The following is a 12,629-nucleotide window of genomic DNA, read 5'->3' as shown; positions in this document are numbered from 1 at the left end:
GTCACTTTGAGGGTGAAAAGGGATGCAACCATGTGCACAGAGGCATTTGTGTGTGTTTTGATTGTGTGAATTGTGCCATAACCACTGAAGGTAATAGGCAAGTCACAGCAGTTACAGACTCTATGACATCATACCTATCTTGTGGAATATTTGGGGGATTTATCGCATTTTATTGAGGCCACAGTGCAGGAGATACAGTGCCACTAATGAGCCTGTGGCTGAGATTCAAACTCAGCCCAAAACCTCGGCAGCCTGCCTGATTAGGATAGAAAAGGGCTAGATGCACCAATCAGAGCAGCTTGGTGTTGTCCGCACAGATGCACCTCCGAACAGCATCTGGGCGCTTAACGGGGCACTTAGTAAGCGATGTAAGTGAGCACTGTTACTGTGCTTATATGGGCTTGTTTAGACCCACAAAAAAGCGGAAAAATCAGGAAATTTTGAAATGGCCCAGGCAGTGTGATTGAAGCTGTCTATGCCCTGAGTTTGACATCAGATACCATTCTCAATAACCTGGTAAGATTGTTGCTGTTACCTCAGTGAGCTGATTTATATAGGCCTTCTACTTCACACTAGGAACTACTCATGTAGTGCACATCCCCATAAGATGATAGTGTAATTACAGATGCATATATGTATACCTAGTCTGTGTCTATGTGCAAGAGAAAGCCAGTGGATAATTACCATATGGAGTATGTGACCTTCCCAAAGAGGAATCATACACAAACAGGGGCATGTAGGGCTCAGAAAAATGCAGAAAATCTATGAAATATACAGACACATCAAAGACAAGTGTAGGATTGCTGTGAGCTGCAATGGTCACCATTATATTGTATACAAGGGCCAGATTATGGCAAAAGATGCTCAGATTACCCATTATAGTCCTTATTACCTGTATTACAGAAGCTACTGAGTAGTCCACAATGTCTAAATCACACATATACATTACAGTGTACACATGGACCATATTTGAGTCATAAACAGGCACTTTGAGTCTGCAGAGGCACATGTGCATTTTTAATATTTTGCATGTCCTGGGTGAGCCAGTGATTGTATATACTCAGTAGAATTTCTGTATACTCTCTGAATGAAGGGCTATCAGATGAGCATACTATGTATACTATGATTTGTTACTAGCTGAGACTATATTGGCCCTACCACCAAGCTGCCAGTCACATGATATGTTCACCAGTTTCCTTATTGAGGGAACAGCTAAGGCATTTCATGGCCCTCATATCCATAACAGAGTGCTTAACCACTGCATTTGTTTGTATCTGTTGGTGCAAGTTGTGTTGTCTGGGAGTCTGAAATTTCATACTTGTTGGCTGCAGTGCGCCTCAGAGCAATTCCAAAGGCCTAAGTCGAGCTCTGTAAAGTCTTTTATATTCAGGAAACAAAGATACACACCTAAGTCAAGCTCTGTAAAGTCTTAGGGACTTAGAGCTCGACAAGGCGGACTGTCTACGGTGTGCGTTACGTAAGGCGACCATAACTGTACAGTAGAAACAGCCACAAAGTCGAAATCAATGAAGCAGTGAAAAATCGGATGAGTGCAGGGGTTCAAATCCCTGAAGATGCAAACATTATGGAAAATGGTAGACTGAAGGGAATGACGTCGGAAAAAGTACAGTATGCACACGGGTATAGTGATGACGTCCATGTAGAATAAAGGAGAACACACCAGGACACATTCCATGACTTGGACAGGGCAATGGAGCTCAGAATAATTCACAGAAATGCGGAATAACTTCTGAGCTCAACATGAACAGTTGAACTAAACATAATGGCCTAGGATCCTGTTTGGGGTTGCCAGTCCCTGAGAGTTGAGGGTGATACTGGTGCTTACAAGATGGACCAAGACTCACTGAACAAGTGGTTTGTATCATGGGAAGCTCTGCACTATCATAGCTTTTCTGCCATATGTAGCCTCAATAGGGAATCCAATATACATCCATGGTACTCCCTGATTTTTCTCGGATTTTGCTGCTATTTGTCCAGGCCATCCATGACTAACTTCCCAAAGGGGCAGGGGACTAACCATAATGGCAGTTTTGGATGTCTGGTATGCCTTACTTCACGGAGCCTCTCATACTTGCAGAACTCTCTAGCAAGTATGCACACAAAGATCTGCCCATATGCCTCAGTATCACTTCTCATGGCCAGTATGATACCTATTCTGGGCACTCCCATCAGTATACGAGGAGCATGCCATGGAGAAGCAATACATGGGTATGTATTTGAATATTTCTCTGCATTTAATGGGGCTCTAGTAGGAGCTATTGGCCATCTCAGGGGCCCATTTCCCTGAGCTGAACCCAAACAATGCTTGAGTTGGGGTTCAAGGTCAAAGAGCACCCAGACAGCTCAGCCTTCCAGGCCAGTGCCTTGGTTGGATTCCAAACTTTCCCAACAGACTGGCCGAACACCCCCTCCTTGCTTTGGCCAAATGGGTCACAGCTCACATTGTCCTCCCTGTTCATGGGAGCTCCTCTCAGTGGGAGGTTTCCGTTACAGTCATTGTAAGTCTCCCTACTAGTAGCCCTCTGCCTCAGACTGTTTCTCAATTACCTTATCAGCAGGTGCCTGGTGAGCCCATCCCAGAGCATGGCAAGCCTGTCCCCACTTATAGTGAGCCTGTCCTGGAGTGTCGCCAGCCTATCCTGGAGGCATCACCAGCCCGTGCCCACTCATCTTGAGCAGGTCCCTGAATGGGGCCAGTCTGTGCCCGTCCATTGCCAGCCTGTTGGGGAGTGTGGTCAGCCTGTCCCCCAGGGTCCTGAGCAAATCCCAGCTCCTGGCCAGCAGGTGCCTTAGCACACATGCATCCTCACGTCACTCATGAAGCCATTGTGGCTGTGAATGAGTATGTTTCCAAGACCACAACCAAGCCCACCAATGCGGGGTGGATGATTCTCAAATTGTTGGAGAACATGGTCAAGTGGTGGTGCACCCTTGACAAGGCTAACTTGCCTTCAGCAGAGGCCATGAAAAGAGGTGGCTTGTACATGCAGGTCTCTGCCCATATGGGCACGGGGCAGCCAAAGCTCACAGCAAAGGACATGGCAACTTGGTGTATCTTTCATTTTCTCATCACCTACAACAATCACATACAGGTGGAGCCTATCTCATACATCTTCATGCTGATTTGGTTCTACAGGGACGCTCCCGGGCACAACTTCATGCCCAGTATTTGGAGGACTTTGTGATGGTGAACCTGAAGGCTGGCCCCAAAGGGGTGTTGGTTTGTGACACTGAGTCTTTGTGTGCTGCCCTGAAGTTTAGCACAGGTGCAGTTCCTGCTGAGGGGGAACGGATAGTCCGGCACAACAACCTCAGCCTTCATGACAGCCACAAAGGCAGCTGTCAACTGCAACTGGTGCTGGTGGAAGAACCACACTAAAGACCAATGCTTCAGCAACCGTTGCACTGGAAGTCCCAACCAAGACCTAAGAAGGGGTCTCCAGCGGATCCCGCTGCCCCTCAGGCTCAGGTTGCAATGTTGGATGCCAAACCCAATGTGAATGTCACCTCCGCACCATCGACTGCAGGTTGTTACAATTACAACATATTCCTGGCCAGTGCTGATTCTGATCTGTCAAGTGAGAAGAACAGGTCGAGTATTAAAGCCTACCTCAATTTGGGAGCTAGTTACCATTATTTTGTCAACAGAGCTGCTATGATGACTACCGCCCAATGATCCCACAAGATGGCAACAGCACAAAACATGGTATGACTTTCCGCATTGTCAGAGTCAGATCAGTCCATGTACAAGTTGTAATCAATGGTTGCATGTCTGTCATCACCCTTTGGAATGTCCTTCATGCCCCCAACCTTGCTGCCAACCTCATCTTGCTTTTGCAGACCAACAGGAGCAGATGCGGTATCCAGGTACAAGATGGTCAGATGGATGTGATTAGCAAAGGAGGACAACCCATCCTTCGAGGGCAGATGACAAGCAGCAGCTTGTATGAGGTCAAGATGAAGACTGTAACTCACAATAAGATACCAGAACTCATGCCCCCTAGTGCGCAAATTGTGACGGATCCCAGGGTGCTCGCTACTTCTTCAACAAAAGGTATCACATCCTGGTGTGTTCTCCTTTATTCTACATGGACGCCACCACTATACCGTGCCTACTGTATTTTTTTTCCGATGTAATTCCCTTCTGTCTACCATTTTCCATAATGTGTGCAACTTCAGGGATTTGAACCCCTGCACTCATCTGATTTTTCACTGCTTCGTTGATTTCGACTTTGTGGCTGTTTCTGCTGTACAGTTATGATTGCCTTACGTAACGCACACCGTAGACAGTCCGCCTCATCGAGCTCTATGTCCCTAAGACTTTACAGAGCTCGACTTAGGCCTTTGGAATCCGCTCTGAGGCGCACTGCAGCCAACAGTAATACCAGGTCCTGTTGTCATGCAATGGTCCTTGGGATGTGGAGATATAGTAGGCAGCTCTTGGCTTGTTCATATGGGCAAGGACTAATTGTACCATGTATTGATGAAGCTGTCTGTTTGTTCAATGTATACTGTTATTTCTCTACTGATTGGGCTCAGAAGAAGCCATTGTTGCTCTGGCAATTATGCAGACTTACAAAGGAACAATCAAGAGGCCCTTCTGACATTCAACTTGAAGGCAAACATGAGACTATGTTTGTCTATGCCTCCAGTCACCAATCAGTAACTTTGGAGCAATTCCATTGGCTACAAAGTTTCTCTGTTTCAGTCAGTGTCAGCTACTCATGCTAGTTTCTTGGATGGTATGTGGAAAGCAGCAAAATAACACTATGGACCCAGGGGTGAATGTGTGCAATCTCAGCCACCTTAGCACTCAACAAGCTCTCCTCACTCTGTGTGGGCCTCAATGGTCTAAAGTCTTGTACATAGCTATGTTAAACCACCTCAAGAGTACAATATAAATATCAGTAAAATATACAGTCCTTCAGTGGAGCTCAGTACTCAATCTTCTCATTGAGGGTAGGGTCAGCCACACTGACATTTAGCTCACTACATTGCAGGGACCCATCTTTATGGCCTGTAATCTATTCTCATATATGTGTGTTATTGTTCCTAGGCCATGATGAATCAGAATCCAAGCAATGTACCCTGTCGTGGACAAGGGTCCAAGCCACTGCTTACCCAAAATGGGCATGATCACACAGGATGATTTTTCCTGCACTCAGATCTCCATGTATTGGCCTCAAATCATGTACAGATAATATACAGATGTACAGAAACATTATACAATTTGATTGTTGACTGTAGAAGGAGTGGTGGATGAATGAAGATTTTGCAGCACTCCCATTGGCTGGGATGCTGACAAATATTCCCTTTTAAAGTAATGTTTCAATCTCAGCTCTTCATGCCGAGTTTTTTGCAGCACTAACTGAGCTCTTTAAGAACTAGAGCCCCATTAAATGCCGTAAAATCCCAAAATATTCCTTCTCCATGGGATGCTCCTTGGATGCTCATAGGTGTGTCCAGATTAGGTATCTTTGAGAATACTGGCCATGACAAGTGATATTGAGGCATATGTACTTACTGGAGAGCTCCACAGGTATCAGGGGAGTCTTTGAAGCAGACATAGAAAACTGCCATATATGGTGAGTCTCCTGCCCATTCAGGAAGTTGGCTATGGGTGGCCTCTGCAGTACTGGATTAATAGCAGGAAAATCAGAGAAAGATCAGAGAGTACTATACATTCATATTGTGCTCACTCTTGAGGCTCACATGTCGCAAAAAAACTTATGATAGTGCAGAGTTTCCCATGCATAGCCTGATACAAGCCACTTATTTAGTGAGTCTTGGCTCATCTTTTAACAACCAGTATTTCCTCCATTCATAAGAATGATTCCTTCGTACCTCAGGGACTGTAATTCAGTTCAAAATATGCAGCATTCAGCTTTGCCGTACGTACACTTGGCACACGACCAGGTCAATCATGTCCTCATCCGCACCCTCCTTAGCTTCATCTTCCTCGTCACTGTTTGCTCCCAATGTCCGAAGCGCAAGCACATGCACCCTGATCTCCTCCTTAATGTTCTCGTCTTCTGTTTTGTACTTATCCTCTGTGGTGTCCTTGATAATCAAGAGCCTCTTGGCCTTCGTAACGGTGCGCCCATGCAACTGTTTCTGCACAAGTGGTTTAACCTGCTCATCATAATACTTACGGGAATACACCTCGATCTCCTTCAGATGACAATGTGATTTCATCTTGAAAAGGTTCACGGGCACCCACATAGACTTGGCTTTTCAATTTTGCTGACTATTAAGGTTATTGAACCAGTTATAGATTTGCTTTTGTACGTAGGTCAGTGGACTGTCGATGATTGTCAAATAGGTGTACGTACCTTCTGACGGGTCTGAATTGCCGATTGCAGCTGCTGATTCTGTTCCTTTGACAGCTCACCCTCAATGTTTGGAAGAACCCTGGGCTTCTCCGGGAATGCGGTGAACCATTTGCAGTACACTGTGGGCCAGAACCGTTGCAGTTTTTGCGATAGTTGATGTGATCAGAACACGTCCACCTTCGGAAGCAAGAAGGCAGCTTCCTCAGCGGTCGACCAGCGTGGTGGAGCCATGAAGTCCAGATGTGTATGCCGACGTGTTGCAGCTCAGTCTAGAGCTGCAGCCCCTCATACATCAGTGAGTTTGCGTAATATAAGGTAGCACCAATGAGCCTCTGCCAGTATGAAGTGATGATTTTTGCCAGTTTGTCACACATTGCACGAAGAAATGACACTGCCATGCACAATCTATCCACCTCCAGAATCCGGAGCAACTGCATCAAATTGGTGCGGGTGCGGGTGCAGTTACTCGTAGTGCAGAGCACGGGTACACCCGCGGGTGTCCCGAGGTGTACCTGCACCCGTACCCGCCCTGGGTATGGACCCGTGACAGCGGGTACAGGTTTTGCACGGGTGCAGGCGGGTCCACGGGTAAGTGGACGGGTCCGCACACCATCGCAGCCACCCATCATTGTTTCATGCCCACCTTCCAATCGTCAGACGTGCTTGTCCACTCACTCACCCGCTCGCTCGCCGCCCGCTTTCCCGCCATCTGCTTCAAGTTGCTCGTGAGTCGTCCACATGTTTGCCAGCCATATGGTAGAGGATGGCGCAGCAACATAGGAGGGCTGTGGCAGGGCGAGAAGGCTGTGGTGTGGCGTGGAGGGCCCAAGCTTGCGACCAGATGACCCGTTGTTGTGCAGGGTTGCTTGACATGCACGGTTGATTCTCGGCACGCATCGCACGCATCTGAGAGATGGTAGGATGGCGGGGGAGGACTGGGAAGGCGGCAGCACACGAATAGATGACCCTGCAGAAGAGCAGGGTCGTCATGGGTACGTGCTGCGTGTTTGGCATGCGTTTGGCACGTCCGAGAGCTGTGGAGCGCAGGGGAGGGTGAGGTAGGAGTGCTGAGCACATTACTGAGTGGAACTTGACCGTTTCGAACGGTCCACCCGGAGTGCATTTGGCCCGTTTCTAACGGTGTACCCGGGCTCGGCCGGAGCACTCCGGGTCTACCGTTTGGAGCGGCCGCCGCCAGCAACGAACCGGCCGGAGGGAGGGTGGTGGTTTGGAATGGTCCGGCCGGAGTGTTGGGTAACGTTCCGGCCGGAGCTCTGGTGAACGTACCGGCCGGAGGCCTTGAGAAATATGGGTTTCCTACGGTCCGGCCGGACTGTTATCCAACGTCCCGGCCGGAGCTCTGGTCAACGGTCCGGCCAGAGGCCTCAAAAGATTTAGGCTTCCTACGGTCCGGCTGGACACATACCCAACGTTTCGGCCGGACCTTTGATCAGTGTCCCAGCCGGAGGCCTCGAAAATTTGGGCTCTCAACGGTCCAGCCGGAGCACTCAGCAATGGTCTGGCCGGAGCACTCAGCAATGGTCCGGCCGGCGCACTCAGCAATGATCCGGCTGGAGGCCTCCAAAGATTTGGATTCTCAATGTTCCGGCCGGGACCGGGGGTTGGTTTCTAACCTTCCGGCCAGACCCCAGATGAAACAGTCCGGCCGGGCAAAATTCCACCTTCCAAACATCCGGCTGGAAGCCTTGCGGAATCTGGGCTGTAAACAATCCGGCCGGGCTAGTTTGTAATCATCCAGCCAGCCGGACCCCAGATGAACAGACCGGCCGGGCTTCTCCAAAACCAGCCAGACCCCTCAGAATTGATCTGCCGGTGATATAACAACAAGAATTGTTAACCCCCAAGCTCAGCTGGAAAATGACCAAGGTTGTATCAACCAAGCTCAATATTTAACCACCCACTGAGCTCAGAGTTGAACCACCGAGCCCAGAGATGAGCCACCAAGCTCGGTATCAAACCACCGAGCTCAGTAGTGAGCCACTGAGCACAGTATTGAACCACCGAGGTTAAACAGCTAGGCTCGGTGGCCGAGAAAAATTGGCCGGGCTCGGCGCCGAGGATAAATGGCCGAGGCTCGGGCCGAGGTTTTGAGCGCCGAGCTCGGTGAAAACCGCCGAGGTCAGTATCAAAGCATTGAGCTCAGTGTTAAGGGGCCCAGTTAAAGGGCCGAGCTGAGTGTTCAATGACCGAGTTTGTTGTTGAAGCACTGAGCTCGGAAATGGCCGAGGTTAAACCACCGAGCTCGGTGAAAAACGGCCGGGCCGTCAGATTGCCATATAAGGAAATTTGGTATCATCTGGTAGCCCTTCATTCACAGAGTACAGTATATGTTCCCTAGTGTACAGAGATGCCTAGTTAGGTCAGAGAATACAAAATAAAAAATGCTCACAGGCTTCTCTGAGAACGTACTATTCAACTCCTGAGGCCAGTTTTCTTTTCCCACAATGTTTGACTATCTAGAATGTGCTATTTCAATGCACAGCCTACATCCCCAACAGGAAGAGTCTTATTCTTTGAAGCTGAATGCAGGACAAGAGATAAGGGGCATATAGGTATGGGATATGCATGTCTGACTTGAATGTTGGTTCCTGCAGCCAATATTCTTTCCAAATAGGGTTTCACCATCTAGAGTGGTTCATTTACTCACATGGAGTAAGTGCTCCAAAGGAACAGTCTTATTCACACAAGCTGAATGTACAGAGTTAAGGTGTCAAGGGTGGAGTGGGATACATGTGAACTATGTTTACTTTGTAAAGCCAATATGCTTTGCCCACAATGTTTGACAAACTAGAATGGCTTAATCCAACATGAACAGCAAAGTCCTCAAGAGGAATAGTCTTATTCTTCCTAGCTGAACTGAGCATGGAGCTAAGGGGAACATGCATTATTGTGTCATGATGGGGCCTGCTTCGAATGATTGTCTGTATCAAACTGTGATGTGCACCCATGCGCACTGGCCACAGAAACATCTCTCCATTGGTAATGGTCCGGCCGGACAATGCTCATTGCCAATGGTCCGGCCGGCCATTGCTCGTAGCAAACGGTCCGGCGGCCGGTGCACTGTCCTAGGCCAGCCAGAGCAAAATGCCACACATCTGTCCAATGTATAAACTCTTCAGCTATATCATGCATGGATACAGAAGTGATGATCAGCATTGTTCAAATTGAGTGATACTCATATGAGACCAGATTCCCTTAACTCTGTACTGCATTCAGCTTGTGTGAATAAGACTATTCCTTTGGAGGACTCACTCATTGTGAGGAAATGAATCATTCTAGATAGTCAAACACTATTTGGAAAGAATATTGGCTGCAGGGAGTGAACATCATTATCCAACATGTATACCCCTTATCTCCTGTCCTGCATTCAGCTTCAAAGAATAAGACTCTTCCTGTTGGGGATGTAGGCTGTGCATTGAAATAGCACATTCTAGATAGTCAAACATTGTGGGAAAAGAAAACTGGCCTCAGGAGTTGAATAGTACGTTCTCAGAGAAGCCTGTGAGCATTTTTTATTTTGTATTCTCTGACCTAACTAGGCATCTCTGTACACTAGGGAACATATACTGTACTCTGTGAATGAAGGGCTACCAGATGATACCAAATTTCCTTATATGGCAATCTGACAGCCCGGCCGTTTTTCACCGAGCTCGGTGGTTTAACCTCGGCCATTTCCGAGCTCAGTGCTTCAACAACAAACTCGGTCATTGAACACTCAGCTCGGCCCTTTAACTGGGCCCCTTAACACTGAGCTCAATGCTTTGATACTGACCTCGGCGGTTTTCACCGAGCTCGGCGCTCAAAACCTCGGCCCGAGCCTCGGCCATTTATCCTCGGCGCCGAGCCCGGCCAATTTTTCTCGGCCACCGAGCCTAGCTGTTTAACCTCGGTGGTTCAATACTGTGCTCAGTGGCTCACTATTGAGCTCGGTGGTTTGATACCAAGCTTGGTGGCTCATCTCTGGGCTTGGTGGTTAAATATTGAGCTTGGTTGTTACAACTAACAATTCTTGTTGTTATATTACTAGTGTATTAGGGGTCTGGCTGGGAGAAGCCTGGCCGGTCGGTTCATCTGGGGTCTGGCTGGATGGTTAGAAACTAGCCCGGCCAGACCATTTACAGCCCAGATTTTGCAAGGCTTCCGGCCGGCCTGTTCACATTGGAAGTTGGGATTTTGCCCGGCCGGACCGTTTCACCTGGGGGCCGGCCAGACGTCCGAAACCAACCCCTGGCCAGGCTGAATCATTGCTGAGTGCTCCGGCCGGACCGTTGAGAGCCCAAATTTTTGAGGCCTCAGGCCGGGACACTGATCAAAGGTCTGGCCGGAACATTGGGTATATGTCCGGCCGGACCGTAGGAAACGTAAATTTTTCGAGACCTCCGGCCGGACCGTTGACCAGGGGTCCGGCCGGAACGTTGGATAACAGTCTGGCCGGACCGTAGGAAACCCATATTTCTCGAGGCCTCCGGCCGGTACGTTCACCAGAGCTCCGGCCGGAACGTTACCCAACACTCCGGCCGGACCATTCCAAACCACCACCCTTCCTCCGGCCGGTTCATTGCTGGCGGCGGCCGCTCCAAACGGTAGACCCGGAGTGCTCCGGCCGAGCCCGGGTCCACCGTTCGAAACGGGCCAAATGCACTCCGGGTGGACCGTTCGAAACGTGATTTCCCACTCATTAGGCTCTGCTGAGGCATGGCGATAAGGCGGCGATGTGGCGGGGAGGGCCCAAGTTTGTGACCGGATGTCCCGCTGTCACGCCGGGACACCTGGCATTCACTATATGTCCTCGGCACACATTGCACACATCCGAGAGATGCTGGGACGGTGGGGGCGGGTTGGGAAGGCGGGGGCAAACAGACAGACAGCCCCGTTCTTCTGCGGGGTTGCCTGTCATTTGTGCTAAGACCACGGCACACGTTCGATGCGATCATGCGTGCGACACGTGGGACGGGCAGCTGGAGGGTGGTGGTAAACGGGAAGGGAGATGCGGTGGTGGGGAAGGCGGTACAATGTGAATAGATGACCCCGCATCATAGTGGGGTCGTCTTGTGTGTGAGGTTCGTGCTCAGCATGCATTTGGTGCATCCGCAAGGCGTAGAGGGCATAGAGGGTGTGATGGCGTGATGGTGGGCACGTAGCACACTTCGGGGTCATGATCGGTACAGGGACAATCACGGAGGGAGTGGGAGGGACTGACAGACAGGGAAGATATCGACGAAAATGTGCTCAGCATCGTAGCCTCCGAGAAGCCGTCCATCATGTTGTCGACAAGTCTGACGAGCTTGAGCTGGCCGCCCATGATGACCGTTCATGGCACCCGCCTGCTCACCCGCCCACTCGCACACCCACTCACCTGTGACCTGCCCGGTTGTCGCCCACCAGCCCTGCCCACTTGCCAGCCCACTTTAAAGCAACAGCGGGGCAGCGAGAGCGTGCAGTCGTTGGGCTAACAAGCACAAGACGACAGCCTCAGTACACGCTCGAGCAAAAGAGCAAGACTGATATATTCGCATACCTAACAAGCACAAGACGACGGCTACGGAAGTCAGGGTAAGCTACGGTATGCGACAGACATACTGGACACGAACTCACCCTCAGTACACGCTCGAGCAAAAGAGCAAGACTGAGGGTGACTGGGCGAGAGTCACGGGTATAAGAGAGAGAGCAACAAAGCTAGGAAGGAGAGCGTGAGTGTACCGTAAATGGTAATGAATGAACGGGTACAGACGGCGAGTATGGTGGGATAACGAGCGAGACGGCGCATCACGCAATACAGCGTGGTGAGAGTGATAAGAAAGACATATGGGTATCGTAACATAGCCGGGGCCGGATGGTGCACAGATTGCACTGCTCCAACACTCCCCCTCAATCGTGCAAGAGTCCGAGCGCATTCGCGAAGTGCTTGACCCTTGGGCTGTAGAGCACTTTCGTGAGCACGTCGGTGACCATATCTTCGGTAGGGCAATAGATGAGTTTAATCTTCTTGTCTTGCACGACCCAGCAAATAAAGTGAAAGTGAATGTTGATGTGCATGGTGCGTGCATGGTACTGATGATCTTGTGTGAGCGAGATGGCGGATTGGTTGTCGGAATTGAGAGGGATAGGCTCCGTGAACGGTGCAAACACTTGGCCAATGAGTGAACGAAGCCAGAGTGCTTCCTTCGACACGTGAATGACAGCGACGTACTCAGATTCCATCGTAGACAACGAGATGATCTCTTGACACTTCGACGCCCAAGAGACAGCTCCTCC

General features: G+C 49.7%; 2 protein-coding genes across 2 annotated transcripts; both read right to left on the bottom strand.

The window, feature by feature from the left end:
• Window positions 1-2,288: 2,288 nt before the first annotated feature.
• Window positions 2,289-2,821, bottom strand: B0H18DRAFT_951822 (uncharacterized protein; the record flags this gene model as incomplete). Its single annotated transcript, XM_048042046.1, has 3 exons — window positions 2,289-2,543; window positions 2,569-2,639; window positions 2,674-2,821. The coding sequence occupies 3 exons, from the start codon at window positions 2,819-2,821 to the stop codon at window positions 2,289-2,291; spliced, it is 474 nt and encodes a 157-aa protein (XP_047898104.1).
• Window positions 2,822-5,385: 2,564 nt separating this feature from the next.
• On the bottom strand, window positions 5,386-6,243 carry B0H18DRAFT_951821 (uncharacterized protein; the record flags this gene model as incomplete). The annotated part of the gene is made up of 4 exons (XM_048042045.1): window positions 5,386-5,507; window positions 5,546-5,656; window positions 5,734-5,747; window positions 5,921-6,243. 4 exons carry the CDS (start codon window positions 6,241-6,243, stop codon window positions 5,386-5,388), a joined length of 570 nt encoding a protein of 189 aa, XP_047898103.1.
• Between the last annotated feature and the right edge of the window lie 6,386 nt (window positions 6,244-12,629).

The sequence above is a fragment of the Fomitopsis serialis genome, assembly GCF_022376445.1.
Source record: "Fomitopsis serialis strain Sig1Antser10 chromosome Unknown B0H18scaffold_7, whole genome shotgun sequence".
Classification (NCBI taxonomy): domain Eukaryota; kingdom Fungi; phylum Basidiomycota; class Agaricomycetes; order Polyporales; family Fomitopsidaceae; genus Fomitopsis; species Fomitopsis serialis.
This window is presented reverse-complemented; position numbering and strand designations above follow the sequence as displayed.